The sequence below is a fragment of the Lithobates pipiens genome, unplaced genomic scaffold, assembly GCF_037356315.1.
Source record: "Lithobates pipiens isolate NorthernLeopardFrog02 unplaced genomic scaffold, aLitPip1_a1.2 Scaffold_13, whole genome shotgun sequence".
Taxonomy (NCBI): domain Eukaryota; kingdom Metazoa; phylum Chordata; class Amphibia; order Anura; family Ranidae; genus Lithobates; species Lithobates pipiens.
The window spans coordinates 37,734,904-37,762,706 of NW_027507718.1; the positions used below are offsets into that span (position 1 = coordinate 37,734,904).

Sequence of the window (27,803 nt, forward strand, 5' to 3'; positions counted from 1 at the left end):
TATATATGTAATTTATAGAGCATTTAAATGGGTACGTACATGCATAGATATCTGTTCTCTTAATTGTTACCTTGTCTTTGACTTGTTATAGGCATTATTTGTGTACAGCCTCGCATGAACCACAGGAAGGCTAAGGCCTTGCTCTGAGAAGGAACTGACTGCCCTGCAGTGCCTAGATCTGAGCGCAATACAACTGAACCACCTTGAGACTGGGGTGCAGGGTCAGTACTGTCCCAAGTTACGGCTTACCTCTGGGGTTTGGGCCTATGAGCCCGTCTTTGCCAATATTTTTTTCTTTTTGTTTGCCGGTTTATAGTTGTAGCCTTAATTGCACAAACAGACTGTGGGGGCTCCAAAGGCCGGACCCTGAACTCAGCTCTGCCTTACTACTCCCTGCATTAGGCACATTCTGCCCTGGTGGCAGTAGTCTCTCTGAGGAGCCTACATCCTTGACTAGATCTCCTCTTTTTCGAGCTTTCTCTCCCCTCCCCAATTGTTTTAAAAAAAAAAAAAATTTCTTTTCGCCCACCTCTTGCAACCTGGGAGTCGATGCAAATTGACAGATTCAGACAAAATTTCGGTCAAGATCCTCTCGTGGAACGTGAAGGGGTTGAACTCCCCGGAGAAGCATACTAGTGGTCTTGCCGAGCTCTGGAGACAAAGGACTCTCATTGCATTTCTCCAGGAGACTCACTTTAGGGCAGACAAGATAACCAAACTAACAAACCCTTCCCAACGGCCTATTATAGTCCGCCTGTGTCTTTTAAATCTAAAGTATACTAATTTCTAAGTCCCTCCACTGACAATTTCTCGAATACAATGACCAGGAGGGCAGATTCCTGCTCATAAAAGGAAAAATGTATTCTCAGACCTTCACTCTTGCGAACATCTACCTCCCGAATACCAACCCTCTCCCCACCCTTGAAGCTATCTTGATCACCCTTGACTCCTTCCTCGAAGGAACCATTGTCCTGGGAGGGGACTTCAACTTAACATTAGACCCTCACAAAGATTCTGCCTCAAACTTGTCCTCTCTCCCAAGGGAAACCCGACTTCACCTAAAAAATCTTTTACACACACATCAACTGGTCGATATCTGGAGAATAGTCCACCCACAAGAGTGGGACTATTCCTCCTTTTCTGCCGTCCATAGGTCCTACTCCAGCATTTATCTTTTTTCTCCTAAAACACTCAGCCATTCCCATAGTCATCAAGGCGGATATAGGCCACATAGCACTTTCTGATCATGCCCCGATTCTACTGGAACTGGCCATTTCACAAGCATCTCCCAGAACATCCATGTGGTGACTTAACAAGGCACTTCTAAAAGACCCTGAGATTGCCACGGATGTCCTTAAGTCCTACCTTTCCGTCCATATAGACTGTAGACAGCCCAGCCACTGTATGTTAAGCACATAAGTGCTTCATTAGAGGCATACTAATTAAGCACGGTCATGCAGCCAAACAATGTCTAGCTAAAACCTTATCAGACCTCCTAGTGCAACTTCACACTCTGGAACGCCAACATAATTGACTGGATGGTACTATTGAAACAGAATTGGCCCCTGTTCAGGAAGCTATATGGGATCACTCCATGTACGAGGCCAAACTTGTACTACTGAATGCCCGACATTCCTTTTACAAATATGGCAACAAATGTGGTAGGCTATTGGCAAACGCTTTACGTGCCAAGTGCTCCCAGATATATGTACCAGTTCTTCTCTCATTGGGCTCCAGAGTTCATTCATCACCAGAACTGGCAGATACTTTCTGCGCCTTTTACTCCAAATTGTATAATTTAGACCCAATGTCTGCCCCCCAGTCGTTGTCCCAAAACACTTTGGATATCCGTGGTTATCTACTAGAAGCTGATCTTCCTATGCTGACAGAGGAGCAAGAGGATCTGTCTAAACCCATAACTGAAGGAATTTGTAGCCGCAATAGCTGACGCCCAGCCCGGCTGCTGGTCTGGACGGCTTCATCCTCTCCTCCTATTACAAAATGTACCAGGACACTTTAGCACCTTCCTCCTTCCCGGCCTTCAATGCTGCGATCAACGGACACAACCTTCCGGTAGACATGTTGCGTGCCTCCAGATCTGTGATTTCTGAGCAGGGTAAGGACCCACTTTGTTCCAGTTACAGGCCCATTTCACTTTTGAACTGTGATATGAAACTATTTACCAAAATCCTTGCCTCTAGGATGAATGTCTTGCTGCCACATCTAATTGGAATGGACCAAGTTGGCTTTATCCAAACAATACTATCCGGACACTGAACATCATAGACAAGGCAAAACTTTCCCAAATACCATTGCTGCTCCTGTCCACAGATGCTGAGAAAGCTTTTGACAGGGTGGACTGGTCTTTCCTCCGAGACTCTTAAATTTGTGGGTATGCCAGATCCCATCCTGTCATGGATATCGGCCATATATGATAATGCCACAGCGACTGTCCGTGTAAATGGCTACAACTCTAGCCCTTTCCCCATCTCGAATGGCACCAGACAGGGCTGCCCCCTGTCTCCACTGCTGTTTGCTGCTGCTGTGTTGTAGGAAAGGACAATAAGTCCATTAGAGGCATCCAGTCGGGCCAGTGTCAACCCAAAGTTGCCGCGTATGCCGACGACCTTCTATTCCGAGCCCCTCACCTCCTTACCCTCTCTACTAAAAGAGCTGAAGCGCTACGGCACCCTGTCTAATTTTAATGTTAATTTACAAAAATCAGAGGCTTTAAGTGTTTTTGTCAGATTCTACCATCTCAAACCTACGCCCCTTCTTCCCATTCAAATGGGCTGCCTGCTCAATTCAATGCCTAGGAACGAAAATTTCTGCAAACTTACAAGACATCGTTGCCCTCCACTTCCGGACCCTATTTACGCTCTCGTCTGACCTTGGGAGGTGGGACTCTGGCCCTCTCCTGGTTCGGCCTGTGCAATATACTCAAAATCAATGCAATGCCCAGACTTCTGTATTTATTGCAGGCATTTCCCGTCACGTTACCTCAAACATTCTTTCATGCAGTGCGATCAATATTCATCAGATTCATCTGGCGTGGTAAATATCCATGTCTTGGCAGAGCACTCCTACGACCAAAGAATAAAGGCGGTCTTGGATTCCCAGATCCAGCCCTATATTACACTGACACAATATGACCAGGGTTGTGGACTGGTGCCAACACGAGGATCTGAAGCTCTGGGTGTCGCTGGAACAGGAGGCAGCCGGAGGCCACCCACTTGACTACTCATCCACTGATTGGGCCAACTCTTGTAGAACTGAAGTTTTTTCCAGCTAGCCTCACTAAAATTTTCCAGTACTGGCCACAGCACTTGTGTCGCAGACACTTACTGAATGGGCAAAACTTTTGCACTGCAAATTGGAGCAGTAGGCTACTCCCGTATGCATGGAACTAGCAGAATGGTTAGTGCACAGCCTTAAGTACGTTTGTGACGCAGCCCTGGATACGCTTCCCTTGCTGTCCAGGGCTTCAGTGTCAGCAGTGGTGCTGCAGTGCCTGATTTGGCTAAAATGCTGGTCTGCGGAACAGGCATCTAAAAGCCTTGACGGATCTACCTTTCCTTGGTGAGCGGCTCTTTGGAGCCTTGTTGGATGACCTTATTAAGAATGTCACAGGTGGGAAGAGTACCTTTCTCCCACAGGCCAGGGCCCTAAGGAGCCACACTGCAGGCAAGGGCCCTCATTTTCTGCTCAAGAGGCTTTTTCGCCCATCCAGGACTTCGGCTAAATGCTCCCAGTCTGACAGGACGACCTCGGTAGGACAAAAGCATCCCTGGAACCACAAGCCTGCGAGCAAGTGCTATTGCATGAAGGTTTGCCTTCGGGGGTTACTGTCCGACCAATGGGTCTGCCCGCTGATTTCCTCTGGCTACAAGATAGAGTTCCTCTCTTGGCCACCAAACTGATCTTCCCCTTCAGCACACCCTTACGCCCGGCCCGCTGGGAGGCCCTATTGGGGGGCAGTAAGGGACCTGCCAAGCTGTGGGGTGATGGTGTCAGAAAGGTCCCAGGGGTTCTACTCCAATCTGTTTGGACGTACCCCTTCCTTTTTGGGGACTACAATCTAGGACCTGAAAGCCCTCAATTGCTTTGTAAAAGTACTGCGGTTCAGAATGGAATCAGTTAGCTCAGTAGTCGCTGCACTCCAAGGGGACTCCCTAGCGCCTTTGGACATCCAGGATGCGTAACTGCACATACCCATATGCCTCGGGCATCAGGTTTCTGCGATTTGCAGTTGGAGAAGCCCACTACCAGTTTGTGGCTTTCCCTTTTGGCATCAGCACCCCGAGTCTTTACCAAGGTATTGGCTCCAATTTTGGCATTGTTGCGACAATGTGGGATTGCAATCGTAGGTTACCTAGATCTCCTCCATGCATCTTCTGTCTCAGAATTGACGGAGGCTGTGGCTATCACCATGCAAACCCTGCAGGAATTTGGGTGGCTGTTGAACCTAAGTTGGTGCTCTTACTGACTCTGCGCTTGGAGTACCCAGGCTTTCTGCTGGACTCCATGAAGCAAGACTTTTTCTCATTCAGACAAACTGCAGACTCTCTAAAACTTGATGACCCGCAGGTGGTCGTCTCTGCGCTTCTGCATGCGAGTCCTGGGCCTCATGGTGGCCTCCTCCGAGGTGGTACCGTACTGTTTCACACCAGTCTTGCAGAAGGAGATATTGACCAAATGGGACAAATCTCCGTTATCCCTGGGTCTGCAGATTCGGGTGAGTCAGTCAGGGACTCCTGCTCTGGTGGCTGAGGCCCCCGGCATTTTGGTTTGGGAAGTTGTTTCTACCTCTACATTGGACAGGATCCCAACAGACGCTAGCCTGACCGGCTGGGGTGGAGAACTGGAAGTACAGTTGACCCAGGGCCTCTGATCAGCAACTTTGGTTCCTCCCCTGACCAATGTACTCAAGCTCTGAGCGATCAGGCTATGCCCCTCCACATGGTCAAGGAGAATACAAGGGCATCCGATCAGGATCCAGTCAGACAACACCACAGCGGTGGCATATGTCAACCATCAAGAGGAACAAGAAGCTTGGCTGCAGCACGGGAGGTTGCTCACATCCTTCAGTGGGCAGAGCGACATACTGGCTTTGTCGGCCATTTACATCCCAGGAGTGGAAAACTGGCAGGCAGACTACCCAAGTCGCCAGATGCTGGACCCAGGAGAATGGCCGTTGTATCCAGAGGTGTCAGGCTACTGTGCCTGCGGTGGGGCACACCAGACATGGATCTCTTGGCCTCCCATCTCAATTGGAAGGTGCTGATATTTGTATCCAGGACAAGATATCTTTGGGCAGACACGTTGGACGTGCTGGTGGCTCCATGGGATCAGTACTGACTGATCTGCGTTTTTCCTCTGCTAAAGTGGAGGCCGAGGGGATTCCAGTGATATGGATTGCACCAGATTGGCCTCGTGTCCCTGGTATACCAACCTAGTACGCCTGGTTGCAGACACTCCCTGGCGAATACTGTTGCAAGAAGACATTCTGTGTCGGTCTGAGTCTCCATCTTGCTTTAGCACCTGGCTCTCAACAGCCAGGCTGTTAAATCCAGCGATGGTAAAGGACCGGGGCCTGTCGGACTCTGATTTCAACTGTTGTGGGCACAAATCTCTCGAAGCTATGCCATCGTACCTGGAAGGCTTACATATCTGTGTGAGAAGGGGTCGCGTCTGCACCAATTCAGTTTCCATGATCCCGCTGTTCTTGCAGCAAGGAGGAGACCAGAAATTGGCTTTAAGCACCCTTAAGGGACAAATTTCAGCTTTGGCATTTTTTTTTTTTTGTCCCCCAACCCCATTCCCCCCCCACCCCCCCCACGACCCCTGGCATCTCACTCTCGTGAGCACTTTTTTTTTTTTTTTTCAAGGGGTTTGGCATTTACTTCCTCCGGTGCGTCCACCTTTGCCCCCGTGGGATCTGAACCTAGTGCTATCAGTGCTTCAGAAACTGCCATTTGATAACATCAGGGAAATTCCCTTGTTGACTTTCACAGAAGGTGGTCTTCCTAGTGGCCAGGAGGGTTTCGGAACTGGCGGCCTTGTCTTGCAAGTCGCCCTATCTATCTGGTTATCCATAAAGATAAGGTAGTGTTGCGCCTGCAACCTTTTCTGCCAAAGGTGGTTTTGGCGTTTCGCTTGAAGACATTGTTACCATCTATGTCCTAAACCGACACATCTTAGGGAGGTGGCCCTTCATTCCCTGGATGTGGTCCGGGCTCTAAGGGTATATTTGTCTGCCATGGCTCCCTTTTGGAAGTCACTCTCTGTTCGTTTCGGTAGCTGGTCCTAAAGTATAGCGGTCTCGTCGGCTTCCATTTCCTGGTGGGTCAGACAGATTGTGGTACAGGCCTACGCCTTGAAGGGGCAGGTGCCCCCCTTTCCTGTCACAGCCCATTCCACCAGGGCAATTTAAGCCTCTTGGGCATTCTGACATCAAGCGTCAGTCGCTCAAGTGTGTAAGGTGGCGACTTGGTCGTCTGTTCACACTTTTACCAAATTCTATAAAGTGGATGTAAGCGCACTTTATAGATGTGGGATGCATGCTTTGGCTGCAATGTTTTGCAGGCGGCTGTGGAATGTTGCAATTCTGCACTCTTTCCTCTGTTTTAAAGTTACTTTTGAGTATTAATACACTGTTTGTGGTTGAGGGGTGTTTTTAAGGAGAATAAAAAATGGCTTTGTATGTCTGGGGGGGAACTTCACCCTAGATCTCCACACTTTTCTATTCCAGTTCACATAAGTTTATGCTGCCTTGTATGTTCATGCCTCTGAATTGCTTTCCCTTAGTACATAGAATCTCTGTCCCAACTTTTCCCTGATCATGACACTCTTGTCCTATGGCCTCATACGCACAGCCTTTTTTCTGTTGCTTTTTAGCAGCATCAGGCGCTTTATTTATATTTTCTTCTCTTTAAAACCCCTTCATGTGTCGATGCACACATAGGCTTTTGGGAATTTTTAGTGGCATGGGCATTTTCAAGCTGCAAAAAAACTCCAGGGCCAGCACGTTCTGGAGCTACAGCTGTTAATGCTTTGCAGTGTTAAACAGCAAAGTGTTTAAGCTTTAGAATTGTGAGTGTAAAATGGAGGGCAGGGGCTCTGGTAAACGCGCATTAACCCCCAATGCAAAACGCAGTTGTGATCTCTGGCCTCACCCTACCATCTTTCATATCTAAACAATTTTTGAGAATGGCTGGTAGGTCCACAAAGCCATGATTTATGGTCATGTTATCCAGCTTGCTGCCTCTATAAAGTTGAATGGTGCGCACAGGATAAAGGAATGGACATCCATCCTAGATGTTGCAGATGCGGCCTGGAAGGCACGCCCTACTGCAGCTAATAGGAAAGCCAGTGACTCAATGGAGCTAGACCTCTCTACAATGAGGGCTGAAATCCCTGTGGTGGGCTAAACAAGTCTTGCACAAATGCCAACAAGAACTATACTTGCTAAGCACAAATCTGTTGATGGTAGACCATATGTCTATCCAATTGTGAACACATAATGGGGGTCTTCTTACCTGTTGCATTACACTGGGCACTTTGAATTTTCTCTCCCCCTCTTTACAATAAACTGGATTCCTCCCTTTCAGATCAAGCCTGTTGGCTGCAGACCATGAGTCCTCTGCATTTAAAAAAATAAAATTTGATGGACTGCCTGGGTGCCTCCAACAATGCCTCCTGCCCTCTAAATCCCTTCAGCAGACCATGATCTAATACCGGCCCCTTACCCCAAGCATCGTACAGACGAGATGTTGAGGTAAAAGCCAAAGGAATTGCTCTTAAAACTCGACACCTACTTTATTCCCCACAGGAGGACATTCCCCTCTTGGATATTTTCATGACAGTGCAAACTTCAAACCACAATTCAATAAACTGCTAAAGGTGATGTAATTTACCATAAGCTAATCAACAGCGAAGCATCTACTTCTTTGGTTAGTCAGGTAGTGCACAGCAACCAGTACATTACACATTCGGTCTTTCAGGTGTTTGGTCTTACGATGTCTTTTCTAGTAGACAAATTACACAAGTGAAGAAGCTAAATTTGTACAATGTTCCAGCAGTCTGAAAAAGTGGAATGAATTTATCGTAGATTTCTGGATATTGTCTAGTGGAGAGGCTTCTACAACCCAGTCTGCAGGAGGGCCACCAGACTTTAAATGTGGACGTGAAAGTCCTGAGTAGGGATGAACTCAGGCATGTTCGCATGGAACACGTGCAGGGCCCGCCAGGAGGTCAGCGCAGCGCTGCCCTAATCGCAGGCAGTGAGACATTGCCCCAATGCGTAGCTGCAGAGATCGGGCAAGGTCTCACTGGCTGTCATTAGCACAGCGCTGTGCCGACCTCCTGGCGGGCTCTGCACATGTTCTATGCGAACACACCTGAGCTCATCCCTAGTCCCGAGTGCTTGAATCAATAGATGCTTAACTTCCTCATACATAGAGAACAGGTGGGATTTGTTCAGGTCAGCAGGCCAGAGATGATATCTATAAGGTCCTCAATCTCATTACTGCAAAATGCAAGGCTTTGATTCCCTCTTGTGGGATTTTTCAATAGGTGCTGGCTTTGGAGATGCCATTTTGGCTTGGCTTTAAGGTTCTTTACTCATCTCCTTCTCCATCAGTTAAGAATGCTGGTTACTTTTCTTCGCTTCCTTTGTCTTGTGCCAAAGTGCCATCTCTCCCTGGCCTTTTTTTTTTTTTTTTTTTTTTTTTTTTTTACTTTGGAATTTCATTAAATACTGGGATTGTCTGAGTGCCAGAGCTAAGGGTTCAAAGGCCAAACACCTCAAACAGCAGCCATAAATATTGATCTCCTGGCTAACGGTGTTGTGCCTTCAATCACATTTTCCCTACTGCTGGGTGACCTCCTTGGAATACTTTGGGTTTCATTTAACTCCAATTTATTCATCCTAATTTACAGCTAATTTGCCTCTGCTACTCGCTGACCTCTGGCAATGGCCTATTCATTCCTTGATGGGTAGCATTAACATGATTTTAAAATGACAAGCTTGCCCAAGAAGGTTCATTACTTCCAAATTCCACCTAATACAGGTTCCTTCCTTTTTAATTGTGCCACTTGTGGGTGGAAGGAAGAAATGATTAGGTTTTAAGTTTATTTCTCTCAGGAATGGAACGACCTTGGGCATTTTCCTGGTAGGACTGCTTATCTTCACATAGGTACAATGGCTTTTTATCCACTTGCACTTTCCCATCGTGGGCTGCCTTTTGCCTTGCATGAGGCAACTCTGGAATTTTCCCAATAGTAGACACTAGATATTGCCTCTGTCACACGTAAATTTACCATTTTCTCAAAACTAGTTTGGAACATGTCTGGCAACACTCTCTGGAGCCTCCTAGCCTACTTTTGGCTTTGTGGCACAGTGGGAGCGAGACCTAACAATCACTAGAGATCCAGATGACTGACGCAAGGCCAGGTCTTTAACGTGATGACCCTTGAGGCAGCACATGAAGTGACAGTGGGTTCTGGCTAGTATAGCCCATGCCAACCCTAGGTGTAGCAATAGATGCTGCATGAATTGTGGCCATTGAGGAGGACACATTCGTTGTGCCCACGGCTGATTGGTTTCTGGTCCAGAGTCTTCCATTTGTTGCATTCCCTTTCACCTGACCAGTAACAAGGATGGCCATTTTTGGAGATGCAAGCACTACATCGCTTTAACTGACAATTGTGTGGCGCTGTACCCAAATGGTGTGTGTTTGGGTTTTTTTTTTTTTCCCTCACAAATAGCGCTTTCTTTTGGTAATTGATCACCTAAGCCAGTGTTTCTCAACTCCAGTCCTCAAGGTGCCCCAACAGGTCATGTTTTCAGAATTTCCATTATTTTGCACAGGTGATTTGATCAGTTTCACTGCCTTAGTAATTAGCACAGCCATTTCATCTGAGGGAAATTCTGAAAACCTGACCTGTTGGGGCACATTGAGGACTGGAGTTGAAACGCCTATGCTTTGTTTTATAGTGCAAAAAATTACCATTTTGAAAAACCTTTTTTTACTTTTTTGCTACCTCTAAAAAAGTTTTTAAACAAATTTCTTCATCAGTTGAGGCCAATATGTATTCTACATTTGTGTTAAACAAATTTTAACACTATTTGTGTTAACATAAATTGCAATAAGCATACACTGGTTTACGCAAAGTTATAAAACAGATTTATGGCTTATGTTTTGCTAGTAATGGCAGCTATCTGCAATTTTTTGCGGGCTTGCGCAGACTTACACTATTTATTTTTTGGACCATTGAAATTTATACAGCGATCCATGCTATAACAATGCACTGAGTAGTGTGTAAATGTCACTGGCAGGGAGTGGGTTAACACTAGGGGGGGCAGTCAAGGGGTGAAGTGTTTTTTCTAATTCCCCATACACGCTATTAGATTTTCTGCAGAATTTTGTCTTCAGATTTAACAAAACAATGTACTGCCTTATTGCATACAAATTGAAACTTAAGGTTTGACTTTGTATTATATAGTATTGGTAAATCTGCAGAAAATGGAATAGTGTGTGGGGCCTAACACTGGGCACGTGACTGACTAGAGCAGCCAGATGGTCTGTTCCTACTAGGTGGGAACAACTATCTTTCTCCTTCCCTGTCAGAATAGGAATTTATGGGCTTACACACAAATCCCCCATTTCAGCTCTTGTGCCCACTATCACGGGTGGCTGGTGATCGCAGCTATGTACAGTGGGTGCCTGCTATGGCTCTTAAAGGAGCCGTTGTACATATACAGTGGCAGGATGGCTCACCTGCATGAATTGGCGTATATGTACTAGAACAGGTCGGTGACTTCCTGTATCTTAATGACACTCTTGTGTATGGCACTTCTTTGTTCCAGAGTCAGCAGTTTACTTTATACAATAACTATATAATTACTTTAGATAATTATGCAAAACTTTTGAGGATTCAAATACTGAAAAAAGGAATGGACTTTATAGGCATGTATAAAACGTTGTTACAAAATTTATTAATAGTTCACAAATCAAATATACAACATTTTATGAATTTGACAATACAAAAAAACAATTAACCCCATATGGGGAGAATGCCACTTGTTATACTTCCTGTGACTAATTCAGTCATCAATACTCCACAGGAAGCATAAGTGCCATTCTCCCAATATGGGGTTAATCATTGGGTCCTTTTCTTTTTTTCATTGTATTGTCAAATTCATAAATGTTGTGTATTTGATTTGTGAGCAATTCATAAATTTTGTAACAATGTTTTATACGTGCCTTATAAAGGCCATTCCTTTTCTCACTATTCGAAACTAAGATGTGGCGCATGTTTTTTGGGTGTCCTGATTGCCACCCTAGGACCAATCAATCTTTTAAAAAAAAAAAAAAACTGAGAGCCACAAATGTTTGGCTTTAAATTGTATGTACAGTATAGACTGACCTGTCGGGCTTCAGAGCCTTGGATTGGCATAGTCTGTATTTGTAATGTCCTGTAGTATAGCCTTCAGGACTTTGTGTTTTTTTTTTTTTTTTTTTTTTTTTTTTTCCACCACCTCCATACAATGTTTACTTATAGCTCCTCCTAGTTAGTTTGGCACCCATAGAGGGATCATAATCTGTGCTGCTATATGGAGCTGTCGGTTCACCTTTGCTCCTCAATTGCCAGACATATCCTGTATTCACAATGGGATCAGTTTGGGGGCTGATGAGTGGGGAAGGAGCAAAACAAATATGGCTTTATGAAACATTTTGGATATGACCTATTTACTTTCATGTGTAAGCTGCTAACAGTTAATTCTTTTCTCCTAGAGCTTCAGTGGATATCCGTGACAGAATAGGACACCATATGATGGTCGTAGAAGGCCTGCACACTCCTGCAGCCATTGCTGTTGACTGGGTCTACAAGAACATTTATTGGGCAGATGTTGGCTTGAAGACTATCTCCGTGTCCAATTTCAGTGGCTCTAAAAAGAGGGTCTTATTCAGCACAGAGTTGATTGATCCATCATCCATAGCTGTTGATCCAATATCTGGGTAATCTGTCCTTTTTGTAACTTTATTAGTAAGACTTGGCAAGTCATTGTGTTTTCTTTAGTAAGGGAAGGAACACAGATAATGTGGCTGTGCACCATTGTGGGTATTTTCCCTCTTTTGATTGTAGTAATTTTCACTCTGGCTTTAGTCATCCAATTGGACTATTCTATCTCTCGTCCATGGTTGACTATAGACATTGATTAAGGAAAGAGAAAAAAGTTGCGCTACAGAAAAATGTGTGATAGTCAATACTGCTGCAGTTCTAATATATACCAAAATAATATATACATGTGAAAAAAAGGAAACAGAAAGAACAGCGCAATCCCTAAAAATTAATGTAGGGTGTACGTCCCTCACCGAGAGACTAAAGCTTCAAAAAACCAATACACCAATACACACGAGCAACAATACCACACATTAAGTGTACATGTGAATACCTGAGTGGTGAGTCCCACTCTATAGTGAAATACAAAATATAATAAACAACATTGATGAACTGATTATATAAGGTAAAAAGTCCTTTCGTTATAGTCCTTGAAATGAACTCAGAAAAAAAGAATGATGAACACCACGTGTCGTAAATAGCATCAACTTTCTGATTTATACTCCAACTTATGGACCATGCTGAAGTGCACCACCACCAAAGGGATAAGATGGCTCCTTACCAGATATCATGATAGATTACGCTTTTAAAAGGTCAAGCCAGGCCACATAGGTGCCTTAGTCTCCAGCCCTGTTAGCACTCTCGGATCAAATCCCTGTTCAAAAGATGTTCAATGAATCGAGCAAAAATTCACCATAAAAAGGAAAAATGCTCCAAATAGTGAAATACCATTTATTAAAATTATAAAAAAAAGAAGAAATGCACTTACAAAATTGATGTAAGAGAAGGCATAGCAAAGTGGAAGCGTCGGCCGAACACAAAAGTCCACAATTGTATCCTTGTACTGATTCTAAGAGGCAAACAATAGCGTGTCACACCACCCTACGCGTTTCGTGATACATCACGTCGTCTTGGGGTACGGGTGACACGCCACTTTCGCCTCATACTTATATACCAAACAATGGCCTAAGCCTCCTCCATAGGAAGCCCAGGCCTCGTTCTCAATCGTATGCCGGAAGTGACACACATGTGTCCAACATGACTGCCCAATGGCCGCATCCAACACACGCAGAGCGGCCAATAGAAAATGTTTCTGCGCCATCTTAGGGAGGCTGGATTACGCCCCATGCGCTATATCCAATCAGAGATCGGATCACTGTGGCTGCAAAGGCGGAAGTGACGTCCATTGTCATCACCTTCATTATAATTATATATATATATATATATATATATATATATATATATATATATATATATATATATATATATATATATATATATATATATATATATATTACAAATTACAGGGCTGGAGACGAAGGCACCTATGTGGCCTGGCTTGACCTTTTAAAAGCGTAATCTATCATGATATCTGGTAAGGAGCCATCTTATCCCTTTGGTGGTGGTGCACTTCAGCATGGTCCATAAGTTGGAGTATAAATCAGAAAGTTGATGCTATTTACAACACGTGGTGTTCTTCATCATTCTTTTTTTCTGATTTCATTTCAAGGACTATAACGAAAGGACTTTTTACCTTATATAATCAGTTCATCAATGTTGTTCATTATATTTTGTATTTCACTATAGAGTGGGGCTCACCACTCAGGTATTCACATGTACACTTAATGTGTGGTATTGTTGCTCTTGTGTGTTTATGAATAATTTTTTATTATGACACAATATTTGGGCATTCACCAAGTTAATTTTTTATATATGGTGGTCTCAAACTACACAGATTGTTCCTGTAGTAAGGGGCATTACACTCTAATTACTATTGGTTTTTTGAAGCTTTAGTCTCTCGGTGAGGGACGTACACCCTACATTAATTTTTAGGGATTGCGCGGTTCTTTGTTTCCTTTTTTTTTATAGACATTGATTCCCTAGGCTTAAAGGCGTAGAGCGGGTAGATAAACTTAAAAAAATAAAAAATGGTCCAGGTCCTATCTTCACTTCACCCTACCCAGAGTAATTCTTGGGGCACTGACAGACTAATATAGCGGCAAGTATGTGTGGGGAAATGGGAGAGTGACAAACACACCCCCTAGATTTGATGTGCAGAGCTTTAGGCATTTTGGCTTCCTTTTGTGGAGAGCTAACTAAGAGTGGGACACGGTGGCTTGTGTGGGGGTTTTTTGTTTATTTTTTGTTTGACTTTTTCAGATTTATTTACTGGTCAGACTGGGGAGAACCTGCCAAGATTGAAAAGGCCGGAATGAATGGAATGGACAGACATCCACTGGTTACAGCAGATATCCAACGCCCAAGTGGAATTGTTTTGGGTAATCCCTTTTTTTTATGTAAAGGTTTTCTTAAGTTGACTTGGACAAATCTCCTTAGTGTTCGATTTTGGCAAGATTGGTAACCTGAGTTTTTGTTTTTTTTAGTGTGGTCACTGAGATATGCAGGCAGTTGGCAGAATGCCCTGCGGCTTTAAGTATACATTTTCTTGACTAACGGCTGTGCCTCATTGTGCTCTTTTTAGTAACTCGTCAGAGTAGTGGAGACGGGGCTTATTTCAATCATTACGCATGTTTATATGCAACTACCTTAATTTGATTGGACATTCCAAAATAAGGCTACAGAAAAATCCCATATAACCTCCACCCCCCCCCCCCCCTTTTTTTTTTTTTTCTCTCCCTCAAATCTCCCAGCTGCACCATAGCCACTGTAGGTCTTTATGCAGCTTCTGGGTATGCTTATTGTGGAGGGTGAAGCCAGGATGAAGTTTACTTCCCCCTATATTCCTGCTTGACGTTGAGTGCAGGGTCTGAGACCCTGTAATCTCAACCTCATTCAAAGCATAAAGGTGCCCAGTTTTCTCCTTTTTTGGGGTAATGGGCATGCTCTCATCCTTACAATGGCATAGTAGAGGATTGCAAGATGGCCAGGGTCGATGGCAGTTTGCCACTCGGAGCACAGTACCACACCAGTTGCCAGTTGGTAAGACAATTAAAAAAGTGCCAAATTGCTGTACCTGAGGAAACTGGAGCATGTCTTAAAGCACATGCAAGCATGCACCACATCAATCCTGGGTGGTTATTGCTCTTGCATGCGCTTCCTCTTTGGAAACAGAACACGTGTAGGTTGCTGGTCTTGAAGATTACGATTGCACTCACAGGTCATGAGTAACACAAGCCTACAAGGGGACATTTTTGTTCACAAGCATGGCAGGCTATAAATGCATAGACGAAGGTCATATGTACTCCATAGCTTGAGCTCAGCCTTTGAATTGTAGTAAATCTGTTCAAGGCCTTAGTGCCCTGTTATTTGCTGGTTGCCCCTATTTTCACTCTTCCTCGTGGTTGGGCATCAGCAATACCCAGCTTCCCCTTGCCTCTAAATTTTCATCCACAATGAGTTCTGACCTTGTACTACAGGGTCATGCCCCTCTGACCTCCCTTCCTGCATCTTGTCCTTATATCCAAACCTGATGCCTGAGAAAGTGAGCAGCCTTTTGCCGATACCACTTACTCTAGCATTGTGCCTGGGATGTCTACTACAAATGCTTCCCTTAAGCTCAAGGAGAGCCCCCCCCGGTCTCTAGCATTGATGCCTCTTGTGTCTACTTGGCTTCCTGTATGGGGGTCTCTAAAATTCCCTATACTGGCTAAAACATTCTTGACCCATGGTTGTTACACCTGCCCTGGAGACTTCTCATAGTGGGTACATTTGGCTGCCTCTGCTTGATCTGAAGCCCATAAGACAGACTGACTACCTGGATCTGAGGCTTGACACAACCTTGTCCAGAACCTTTCTGTTGCATGACAGACCTTGTCCTGATGCCAGGTCTCTGAGCCCAAAGGAAGCCCTCTGTTTGTATGAGGGTCTTGGGTCTTGTGGGGTGGCCTTCTTTCTTCACTCTGTGGTGGATTGTCAACCCAGTGCTGCAGCTGTGGAATTTTTTTTTTCTTATTCACTGACCAACACAGCTCATCTCTGTAACAAATAGGTTTAGCCTTGTCACTAGGAGAATATTAGACATTAGTTGTAATATAACACTCAGAACTTGGTTCCGCCCAGTGGGGCGGTCCCTTGGGTAACAACCCTCCTGTCTGCAGACAGACCTCAGTTTTATTCTGCCTAGTGAAGAACAACCTAGGAACCCTGCTGGCCCATCAGTCCATTTTTTTTTTTTTTTTTTTTTTTTTTATAAATATGATGAAGCTTGGCTTTTTGTGCAAGATGAATGATCCTGTAATCTGCTTTCAACAGCCGGCTGGGTGACAGGCTGGATACCCTTACCCTTGTAGTCTCCCCAGTCCAGCCATCGAGTGTGTGCAGGCCGCAGCTACGTGCTCAGCAGGCCACGACAAAACCTCAGCTCCAGAGGTGGTCGTGAGCTTTTATGCTCTGGGGCATACATATGACCGGGCTACTGATGTCTGTGTCAGTATGCCGGGCCAGCAGTTACCCTGTACTGATCAGTGAGTAGTTCTGCAATGGAATGTCTCCCAGCTCTTCAGGACTGGTAAGTACAGTTCTCCCTGCCTTGGTGGGGCTGAGCAGCTGGGCATTCCCTGGGAGGTTGATTCAGGGGTCCCTCACCTCCCTCTCTTCTCTTCCCTGTCCCGATCGGATATTCCCTTCCTTGGTGACAGGCTCTTTGGAGCCTCAGATGACATTATTAAAAATGCCACCGGTGGTAAGAGTACTCTACTCCCACAGGCCAGGAAGGCTAAGGAGCCACGCCGTAGGCAAGGGCCCCCTTTTTCCACTTGCAAACGGCTTTTTCGTCTGACTGGAGCTTCGACAAAATGTCCCCAGCCCGACAGTCAAAAACATCTCTGGAACCATAAGCCTGCGAATAAGTGCTACCGCATGACTGTTTTCCCCTACCCATGTCTCGGGTGAGGGGGTCGCCTTCAGGAGTTTGGAGCCCAATGGGTCTGTGATCTGATTTTTTTTTTTCACAGGCTACAAGATAGTTTCTCTCTTGGCCGCCAAACAGATTCTTTCCCTCCAGCATACCCATATCCCTGGCTCGCCGGGAGGCCCTCTTGGGGGTGGTAAGGGATTTGCTGAATCGCGGGGTGATTGTAAAATCAGAACGCTTCCAAGGATTCTACTCACATCTGTTTGTGGTTCCCAAGGAGAAAGAGGTATGTCCAATCTTGGACCTAAAAGCCCTTGATCACTTTGTAAAAGTGCAGAGGTTCAGAATGGAATCGGTTCGCTCAGTAGTCGCTGCACTCAAGGGGACTCCCTGGCGTCCTTAGACATCCAGGATGCGCACATACCCATATGCCTCCGGCATCAAGTTTCTGCGGTTTGCAGTGGGAAGCCCACTACCAGTTGTGGCTCTTCCTATTGGTCTGGCATCAGCGCCGCCCCATCCCCTCCCCCCCCCCCCCCCCCGAGTTTTTTTTTACCAAGGTATTGGCTCCAGTTTTGGCATTGCTGCGGCAACGTGGGATCGCGATCGTGGGATACCTAGACTATCTCCTCCTGAGGGCATCTTCCGCCTCAGAATTAGAGGAGGATGTGGCGACTACCTAGGCTTGCTGCTGGACTCAAGGGAAGCGAGAGTGTTTCTCCCTTCAGACAAATTGCAGACTCAGAGCCAAGATAAAATTGTTGATGAACCGCAAGTGGTCATCACTGCGCTTCTGCATGCGAGTACTGGGACTCATGGTAGCCTCCTTCGAGGCAGTACCTTATGCCCAGTTCCACAGAGTCCTACAGAAGGAGATTTTGACAAAATGGGAAAAATCTCAGTTGTCCCTGGATCAACAGATCCAGGTGAGCCAGTCAGACTTGCTGATCTGGTGGTTGAGATCCCCAGTGATTCAGTCCGGCAAATCGTTCCTTCCTCTGAAATGGACGGTGATCACAACAGACACCAGCCTATCCAGCTGGGGTGGAGAGATGGGGGTTCAGTTGGCTCAGGGCCTCTGGTCGACGGAAGATCAAGCTCTTAAGGTGTATTTGTCTAGACAGATTGTAGTACAAGCCTACACCTTGAAGGGGCAGGTGCCCCTCTTTCCAGTCACGGCCCACTCCACAAGGACAATCGAACGTCTTGGGCCTTCCGACACCAAGTGTCTGTCACTCAGGTGTGTAAAGGGGAGGGGGAGAGAGATTTTGTCAACTCAGTACTGTTACGTTAATGCACTGTTGCATTACTTCTGCAGTTTTGGTGCAGTTTTGGGTGATCACTCCTGTTGATACCCTGTTTGTGGTGGTAGTTTTCCCATGCACTGTTTTTTGTGGGTAAAGTTTTGCTAGTTCCCACTTGCCATGGTGGAAGTTTTTTTTATTTTTTTTTTTTTTTTTTTTTTTTTTGCTGTTTCCCCACCCCTCGTTTGGCACTGCTTGGGGATGTCCCATTTGTTAGAGAGCTGTGTCGGTCAGTGAATATAAGAGAAAATAGGATTTTTTTTTTTTTGTTTTTTTTTTGTACTCACTGTAAAATCCTTTTCTCTAATTCAGACCAACACAGCACCCGCCCCTCCCTTTTATCTTTGTTATACTGCTTGTTGATGTACTGGGGTCTGTCTGCAGATGGGAGGGTTCTTGCCCAAGGGACCGCCCCCCTGGGCAGAACCAAGTTCCGAGTGTTGTATTACAACTAATGCCTAGTAGTCTCCTAGTGATAAGGCTAACAACCCATTTGTTCGAGAGGAGCTGTGTGTCGGTGAATTGGAGAAGGATTTTACGGTGAGTACAAAAAATGCTATACACTTTTTATTTTTTTTTATTTTTTTTTTTATTTATTTTTTTTTGTAATTTCTCTTGGATGTCGGTCTGTTGTGCTGTAGAGCATTCCTGACAACTAAGTGCAGAAGACTTTGGGCAACAGAGGAAGCTCCACCTAGTCGGCACAGCTTTAGCCTACATTTATCAAGGAGGCACTAGAACTCACTGTTTGCAGGAAAGCTAACTTCTCTTCTATGGGGCAGTACTTACATTGACTGTCATTCACATTCCATGTGTGGAAGTGTCCTTGAACCCCCTTGCCCACAGATGGGTGAACACCAGATTGTTGAATCCCCAATACCAGAAGATCCCAAAATAAACAGGTTTGTCACCTAGTCCAGGGACCCTCAAGCATTTGCCTTGAATGCTGACACCATTGGATTAGTTGGACTTCTCCATTGCCTTTTTTTGCAGGATTGAGAAGGGGCCCCAGTGATCTGTCAATCCTACACTCTTGAAACTTAGGACATGGGATGTCTGGTAAATCAAATCTGGAGGGCTGCCTTGCTGCTTGTAAGGCAAGAACTTTCATCTTGCAGTACTCAGTGGGATGTGTCTTGTCCTTCAATCTCATCCACCAGTTAGCCTTGAGTACCATACCATTCCACTGTATCTCCTTGGGATTTTAATCTGACTTTTTGGAGATTCAAAGGGTTGCTTCCCAGGGACATTCCCCTTGTGACCTTTCTGGTAGCAATCACTTGTGTGGAGTGAGATGGTAGCCTTTAATCCTGGAAATATCTTTTTTTTTTTTTTTTTTTTTTTTTGCACAGACTAGATGGTCTCCCAAAGGTAGACTTTGCCTTTCACCTTATATATTCTTCCTTCCCTCCTGGCTCCAAAACATTCCACGGAGTTTTTATCTCCACGGTCTGGCCATAATGGGAACCTCTCCTCTACTGCTTATAGGAACATGGATTCTTTGTGCTTGAGTTCCCTCAAGGGTCTTCCTGCCTCACACCAACATTGCCAGGTAAATCCAGATGAGTTGTTAAAACATGTCTAAAGGATGTTTTTTTTTTATTTATTTTTTTGTCCCTTTTACAAAGAGCCTAAAACAGTCCAGAAAATAAACAAATTGACAAGTACAGAGCTGGGCAGTATTGCAATCGTGTGTAGCATAGTGTCTCTAAATTGTGGTTGGTGCTTCAGGACTGTATTCTCAGGTGCTTACTTGCCATCTGTGCCACATAACCTTGAAAACAAAAGAGTAATGGCCTCCCTCTTGATATACAAGTCTTAGTGGATTATTCATTCTGAGTCTTAACTTATTTAGTTACGTGGGCCTGTTTAACCATTGGTAGAAATGCTTTTCCTGTACTATGCAACTGAGCACATTTTTGTTTTGCAAGTAAAATATGTTTCCTGGAGTTCAGTACAGGACATGAGGCTCTCCCTTCTGATTTTTGTAGTGTAAAGAGAATTTTTTTACAGGGAATTTAAAACTGTCTTTACCAATAGCATTGAGATTCATTTTTTGCTCTAAAAACTCTTTACATCCGTAGATTTGGTGAAAAGTCGTCTCTATTGGCTTGATCTGAAGTTGCACCAGCTCTGCAGTGTGGATCTAAATGGCCAGGACCGCCGGATGATCTTGAAATCGCACGAATTTCTGGCTTATCCCCTTGCCCTTACAATTTTTGAGGTATTTAATCTTTCATGTAGTTGACTTGGCTATTAGTTACTGTGTGTGGCCAAAACTTTTATCTTTGACAGCATGGAAAAGGAGGGTTTAAAGTGTGTGTGTGTGTGTGTGTGTGTGTGTGTGTGTTTTAAGCTGGGAAGGATTAAAACTCCTGTCTTATAGCTATCTAGGGTTTCACAGGCTTCTGTCCTGTCAAGTTTCAGCATACAACTAGTAAGAATCTTAAACTGTCAGGCTAGAAGCTCTCAGATTTTCCTTTCTATTCTACTAAAAGGCATTTGTCTGTTGCTTTTTGGAGGTTCTCGCTTTCCTGACACTGTTCAAGTACCCCCAGTGGGCCATGTTTCAAGTTTTTTTTTTTCCTTTGCACAGCTGCTTTAAATGACCTGGTATTAAGAGCTATTTTATCTAAGGGCAGCTCCCAAAACATGGCCCATTGGGGGTACTTGAGCACTCATATTGAGAATCGTTGCGCTAAAGGAGCCCTGCATATCAGTTAACAGGTTCTAACCCTTCTACGCTATCGTAAGGAATGGTTGGCACCTGTCTTGTTTTACTGCTGTCAAGGTCTTTTTACATCAACACCACAATGCCAAGGGCCTCAGCTGGAATTGTTCTAGAAGAGTTGCGTCCTCAGACAGGTTCTTGGTCTGTTAATTTTGTCTTGTCCAAATATCCATAAGTCTGGAAAATCACTGACAGAAATGGCTGGATGCAGAGAACATCACATTTCTAGTTGCATACATAGATACTGTACAATATAAAGTCTACATACCCTTGTTAAAATGAGAGGTTTCTATGATGTAAAAAAACAAACCCTTTCAGAACGTTTTCCACCTTAACTGGGGATGTAGCTCGCATTCAAACTCATGTTAAATAGGAGTCGGTACACACCTACCATTTTTAAAGTGCCTCTGAGTAACCCCAAATTTCAGCTGTTCTAGTAGATCTTGCCTGACCCTTTCTTAGTCTCATCCTACAGCAAAAGCCGTGGTCTGCAGAGGGCTTCCAAAGCATCAGAGGGATCTCATTGTTAAAAGGTATTGGTCAGGAGAATGGTAGAAAAGCACAAGGCATTAGATATACCATGGAACACAGTGAAGGCTGTCATCAAGTGGAAAAAAATATGGCACAACCGCAACATTGCCAAGAACTGGACATACCTTAAGTTTAGAAAAAAACTGGCCAGGGAGGCTGCCTAGAGGCCTGCAGGAATATCTGGCAAGTAGTGGCTGTGTGGCACATGTGACAACAATCTCCCATATTCTTCATATGTCAGACTTTAGGCTATGAGGTAGCGTGGCAAGATTGAAGTGTGTGTTGTGTTTTTTTTTTTTATTTTTTTTATTTTTTCCGGGGGTGTTGGGAAGGATTCCAAATTTTACAAAAACACATCTGAAGTCTCCCAAAAACATGTGGGACAATGTGGTAGTCTGATGAAACCAAGGTTAAACTTTTTAGCCATAATTCCAAAAGATGTTTGCTGCAAAAACACTGCACCAAAAACACCATACACCCACAGTCGAGCTCCAAATACCAGTCAATATTGGCACAAAACCTTCAGGCTTCTGCTAGAAAGCTGAACATTAAGAGAAACTTCATCTTTTATAATACATTCATATCATCAAATCAACAGCTTCACAGGAAAAGATTAACGTTTTAGAAATGGCCCAAACCTCAATCAGATTTGAAAATCTGTGGGGTGATCTGAAGAGGGCTGTGCACAGGAGATGCCCTCCAAATCTGACAGATTTGGGGGGTTTTTGCAAAGAGTGGGACAATATTGCCAAGTCAAGATGTGCCATGCTCATGAACTCTTATCGAAAAAGACTGAGTGCTGTAATCAAAAGGTGCTTCAACAAAATATTTAATCCTTTCACTGTTAAGTCTGTACACTGTACGGACCTACAGAAGTGGCCAAGTTTGTAAGGTGTATGGACCTCCTTTAAGCTTATGGTCGCTTCAATGACCATAGGCTTATACCAGAATTGTTCAGCAGACCCTGCTGAACAATTCTGACTCTGATCAGCGGATTACAACCTGCTGATCAGTCAGTAACCCCTAATGTGACTGTTCTCCCCCATTCAAATATATGGTTGGGGGGGGGGGGGGGTCTTTCACAAACTCTGAAAGCTATAAATGAAAAATAAAAAAAGCAAAGGAATTTCAAAAATGGTCTGGCCACCTGAGTGTACAAAATGGAGCACAGGGCCTGACAGAGAAAGGGTTAAAAGTGCACACACTTGTGCAACCATATTTTACTTGGTTTTTATATTTACTTCCCTCCACCTAAAAGATTTCAGTAGGTTCAGCTGAGTTGTTGATTTTATCGGTCAAAGTAAAGGTTTAAAAAAATTTCTGAACTCTTCCCATCGGAAACCTGACATTTTTAGCGTGTAGACTTTATATCCACTGTGTGTGTGCATGCATACGTACCCAAATGGGGTAAGCTGGACTTAAATCTGAACAAATGTATCCATGTATCAAAATTTCATATATGCAGCATTGTGCCTCTTGCATGAACACATCTCCAACAGATCTCTTGCTTATCAATATTTTTATCATAGCCACTGGGCATTGATACCACCTGTGCAATATTTGCACAGGAGTGGGTTTTTTTTTAATTAAAATTAAAAATTGCTATCCATTAACTTTGTGTAATGCCAACACGTCACACTTTGAAACTGCGCAAGCCTGAGGAATTGTAACAATCTACAGTACATTAAATTATCCATAGGCAATACTTTAAAAGCCTGTTGAGTTTAGTTACAGGAGGTCTGGTGCTAGAATGATTGCTCTCGCTCTGATGTTCACGGCGATGCCTCTTGAGTGTTGCAATCACAGTTTACATGTGTGGGAGACCTACATGCATGTTCACATTTGTGCATGGGGAGATGCTCAATTTTTTTTATTTTATTTTTAATACTGTAGCAGTCAACTTTTTTGACATTGCAAGGAATTAACATCCCTTGTGATGGCCTGAGCCATGACGGGTCCTTTTTTGGGAGAGCTGGGGTCTGGTCTGTTGGCTCCAGACCTCTCCTTGTCTCCAAAGCATCTGATCAAACCAATTAGTCCAGAGGGTCAGGAGTCCTGCCGACTCGTAGGACAGTCGGAGTAGAATGAAAACTACAAGCTTTAACCAGACACTGATAGAGCACAGTACAGGAGTTCAGTCTTGTGACATGGAATGCAGAAGAAGCCAAAATTCTGGTTTGTGTGGTGGCCGTACCTATTTTTCGTAAACTGTAAAATTCTTGTCCTAGTGACTCTGCTCATGAGGTAAGAATGAATCTCGCATCCATAAATGGAAAAAACTGGACACTTGTTTCAACCCTTCCCATCTCTACCAAAAACATTAAAAGGTTCAACATATACTTAAAGGATCTTCAGTTCTCAAGAGCATACTCTCCCTCTCAGGTCAACTATAGGGGTTGATTTACTAAAGGCAATATAATATATTACAGGTGCACTTGGAAGTGCAGTCTCTATAGAGCTGAAGGGAAGCGATGCTGTTTTTTTTTTTTTCTTTATCCAATCATGTGCAAGCTAAAATGCTGGGGTCCCCCCTTTAGATCTACAGCAACTGCACTTTCAAGTGCACTTGTAGTACAAAGTGGATTGCCTTTAGTAAATGACCCCCATAGACTTTCAAGGAGTTCACAAGCTTTAGAACAAAGTACCATATACAGGACATGCTGATGCCCTTGCTAAAGCATTCCAAGTGGATGTTTTTCCTTTCTATAGTCTTGTGTTTGGTGCCCTCCTGTGTGGTTTAGATGTGCAGCATTCTTTACAACTAGCCTAGAAATGAGCTCTACTATGACTTTGCAGTTTTGCTTTTTCAACAGGTTGCCTGTACCTTTACTTCAGCCATGGCTGAAAGCGGCATGTTTCAGTTGCAGTAAACTATTGGTAGTCAGTAATGAAGTAGTTGCAACAATAAGCAAACCTGATTGGACCACTTACCTAGGCAGACAATGTTGAATTGTACGTATCTTTTTGGTGTCTAAAAATGTTTCTTTAAAATCAGTCTAAAGATTTCAAGATGAAGTCCTGTGACCTGTAGTGAATTGGCATTTGAATGACCTGACGAAGTGGGAATTTTTCAGACTGGGGTGAAGTCTGAGCCTAGGATGGAGATGTATTCAAGGCCTGGGCATCGATCTGAATACTTGTACAGTTTTATGTTCATGCACAATAAGGCCAGTTTTAGGTTGAGAAATGGGTTACAAAGCAATCAGATGGTTCGTAATTCTTAAATTGGTCTTAAGTGCACATTTCAGTATCCAGACTCAAACTCCTCCATGGCAATTCTATACCAAAATAAAGGTTTCAGGCACTCCAGTGCTGCTTTGTGAGAAGTACCTGTGTAGGCACATGCCCAATACTGCCATATGCTTCGCTATGGCAGTGCTGGGGAGTTTGAAACCTTATCCTTGGTGTAAAAATATATATATTTATATCCTACCACTTGCTATAGTTGCTTTTCTGCATTGTGTAGGATCGTGTGTACTGGGTGGATGGTGAAAATGAAGCAATCTATGGTGCAAACAAGTTTACTGGACAAGAGATTGAAACCTTGGTCAACAACTTAAATGATGCTCAAGACATTATAGTCTATCATGAACTCGTACAGCCTACAGGTAAAGCCTTGCATTTGAGTGACCTTTCTCCCCCCCCCCCCCCCATCATAGGTGTATTTTAAGACAGATAACCAAAAATCCAGGAAAAAACACATGATACAAATGTTATGAGTTGCCAGGTTTGCACACATATCAAATCCACTCTTTACAGATCTTCTCTAAATCCTTTTAATGTTTCTTGACTGTCACTTGGCAACTCAAAATTTCAGTTCCCTCCATAAATTTTCTATAGGATTAAGGTCTGGAGACTATCTAAGCCACTCCATGACCTTAATGTGCTTCTTGAGCCACTCCCTTGTTGGCTTGGCGGTATGTTTTGAGTCATTGTCATGCTGAGAACCATCCATGACCGCTCTTTTGTGTTTTGGCTGAGGGAAGTAGGTTCTCATCCAAGATTTTACAATACATTGGCACTGAACCTTGGCCCCTCAATGTGGCAAGGTCGGTCTGTACCTTTAGCAGAGAACTGCCCCTAAAGCAAAGTTTCCCTCTCCATGCTTGACTGTAGGGATGGTTTTCTTTGGTTCAGTTAGCATTTTTTCTTCCAATTGTGGCCAGTCCCCCTCAAGAAGGCACATGTACAGTCATGGCAATGAACATCTTGATTCAGAGAATGATTGAAAGTGCTGTGGTTAGAGACCAAAATTGAGCTTTTTGGCATTGACTCAACTTGCTCTGTTTGGAGGAAGAAAAAATGTGAACTGACCCCAAGAACACCATCCCTACAGTTAAGCATGGAGGTGGAAACATGATGCTTTGGGGCTGTTTCTCTTCTAAAGGTACAGGCTGACTTTGCAGCATTGAGGGGTAAATGGCTGGGGCCACGTATTGTAAAATCTTGAATGAGAACCACCTTCCCTCAGCCAGAACACCTTAAAGATGGGTCTTCCAGCATGACAGTGAACCTAAACATTCCACCAAGGCAACAAAGGAGTGGCTCAAGAAGAAGCACAATGTCATGGAGTGGCCTAGACAGTCTCCAGATGTTGATCTCATAGAAAATGTATGGAGGGAACTGAAACTTCTAAATCCTTAAGGTTTTCTTGGCAGCTCAAAAAGATCTGTAAAGGAGTGAACCAAAATCCCTCCTGATTCTTGTAGTTGGTGACCAGGTTTGCACACATCTTGCCTCAGTACCTGGTAGAGAAACCCATAAGTCCTGTTTTGCTTGGGGATCGAATACTTCTTTATTTTTACTCACTGAACTGCAACTCCATTTATAGTTTTTGGGTTTTTTTTGGTTGATATTCTGTCTTGAACATTTAAAATACACCTATAATTAGACCTTTCATTACTTTGTAAGTGGGCAAACATGCAAACTGCAGGGATAAAATGTCCCCACTGTATAGATTTGTATTATCAATACTCTGAATGTCCTTTGGCTAATGTATGCAGTATATCTTCTGGCTCAGTGTTGCTGTGCATGACAAGTGGTGTTATCAGTTTGGGACCAGAACTGTATGTGCAACACTCTTGTGTTCTGATCTGACACCCCCCCTCCATTTGTCTTTAATCAAATGTAATAACATAAAACACTTTGACCAACAGGAAAAAATTGGTGTAATGAGAGACTAGAAAACGGAGGCTGTGAGTATCTGTGTTTACCTGCTCCACAGATAAATGATCGTTCACCCAAATATTCTTGCACATGTCCTGATGGCTCAGAACTTTATGATGGCCGGAACTGTAGAAAAGGTCAGTTGTCACATGTGAAAGGTGTGCATTTGGGCTTCTCCTCCCTTTCTCCTCCCTTTCTCCTCCCTTTCTCCTCCCTTTCTCCTCCCTTTCTCCTCCCTTTCTCCTCCCTTTCTCCTCCCTTTCTCCTCCCTTTCTCCTCCCTTTCTCCTCCCTTTCTCCTCCCTTTCTCCTCCCTTTCTCCTCCCTTTCTCCTCCCTTTCTCCTCCCTTTCTCCTCCCTTTCTCCTCCCTTTCTCCTCCCTTTCTCCTCCCTTTCTCCTCCCTTTCTCCTCCCTTTCTCCTCCCTTTCTCCTCCCTTTCTCCTCCCTTTCTCCTCCCTTTCTCCTCCTCCGGAAAAAATAATTTTAGCAACTGATTGAACACTTGCTAGATAACTATCCAAAAGTGCTGCCATGTGCCTGATGTTGAGGAAGAGCATGGATGGGATGCACTAGCTGAACACCATTCACATTAGTTTTGCTTGGTGAGCATGGGTTACAACCTTTCAAGCTTCTATTGTGATCTGTTACCATTGACATTGTGTCCTTTTTTGGTTCCTGTTCTAGTGACTCAAAGTAAGCATCTTGCCATGGAGATGGGTGGCACAAACATTTTGGTTCTCTACCTTTTCTCAACCTAACCATCGGGACTACATAGACATCTCTGGTATATTGAGTTAAAAAAGCTTTTAAATGGCTTGGTCAACAGGCAGGCAGTATACAGGCAGTATAGTAATAGTCACCTAGTGTAAATTAACTTATTGTAAACCTAATAAGCAGATGGCGGTGGTCCTCTTTAGTGAAAACTATATGCCAAATGGAATCAGATCCAGAGACTGCAGTAAAATGTGGGAGTTTTTTTCCCCTCTGTAAACAAGCCAAGAAAGCCTACCTTGCATCTCTTCTGACAGGGATCATTAGGCTGGAATAGTAGGTAGGCCAGCATAATTTTTACAGTGAGGTTTCTTTTATTTTTATAGAATATCTGCCCTTATCAAAGGAAATACTAGCAGTT

At 44.0% G+C, this 27,803-nt stretch overlaps 1 protein-coding gene across 2 annotated transcripts in view; it reads left to right on the forward strand.

Moving 5' to 3' along the window:
- VLDLR (very low density lipoprotein receptor) overlaps positions 1 to 27,803 on the forward strand; it is a 136,341-nt gene that overhangs the window by 89,493 nt on the left and 19,045 nt on the right. For both annotated transcript variants that reach the window (XM_077475019.1, XM_077475018.1), the window contains exons 11-15: positions 11,799 to 12,023; positions 14,287 to 14,405; positions 20,328 to 20,467; positions 24,972 to 25,113; positions 26,662 to 26,808. In XM_077475019.1, the coding sequence (XP_077331145.1) occupies positions 11,799 to 12,023; positions 14,287 to 14,405; positions 20,328 to 20,467; positions 24,972 to 25,113; positions 26,662 to 26,808 (773 nt within the window). The remainder of the gene's footprint in view (positions 1 to 11,798; positions 12,024 to 14,286; positions 14,406 to 20,327; positions 20,468 to 24,971; positions 25,114 to 26,661; positions 26,809 to 27,803) is intronic.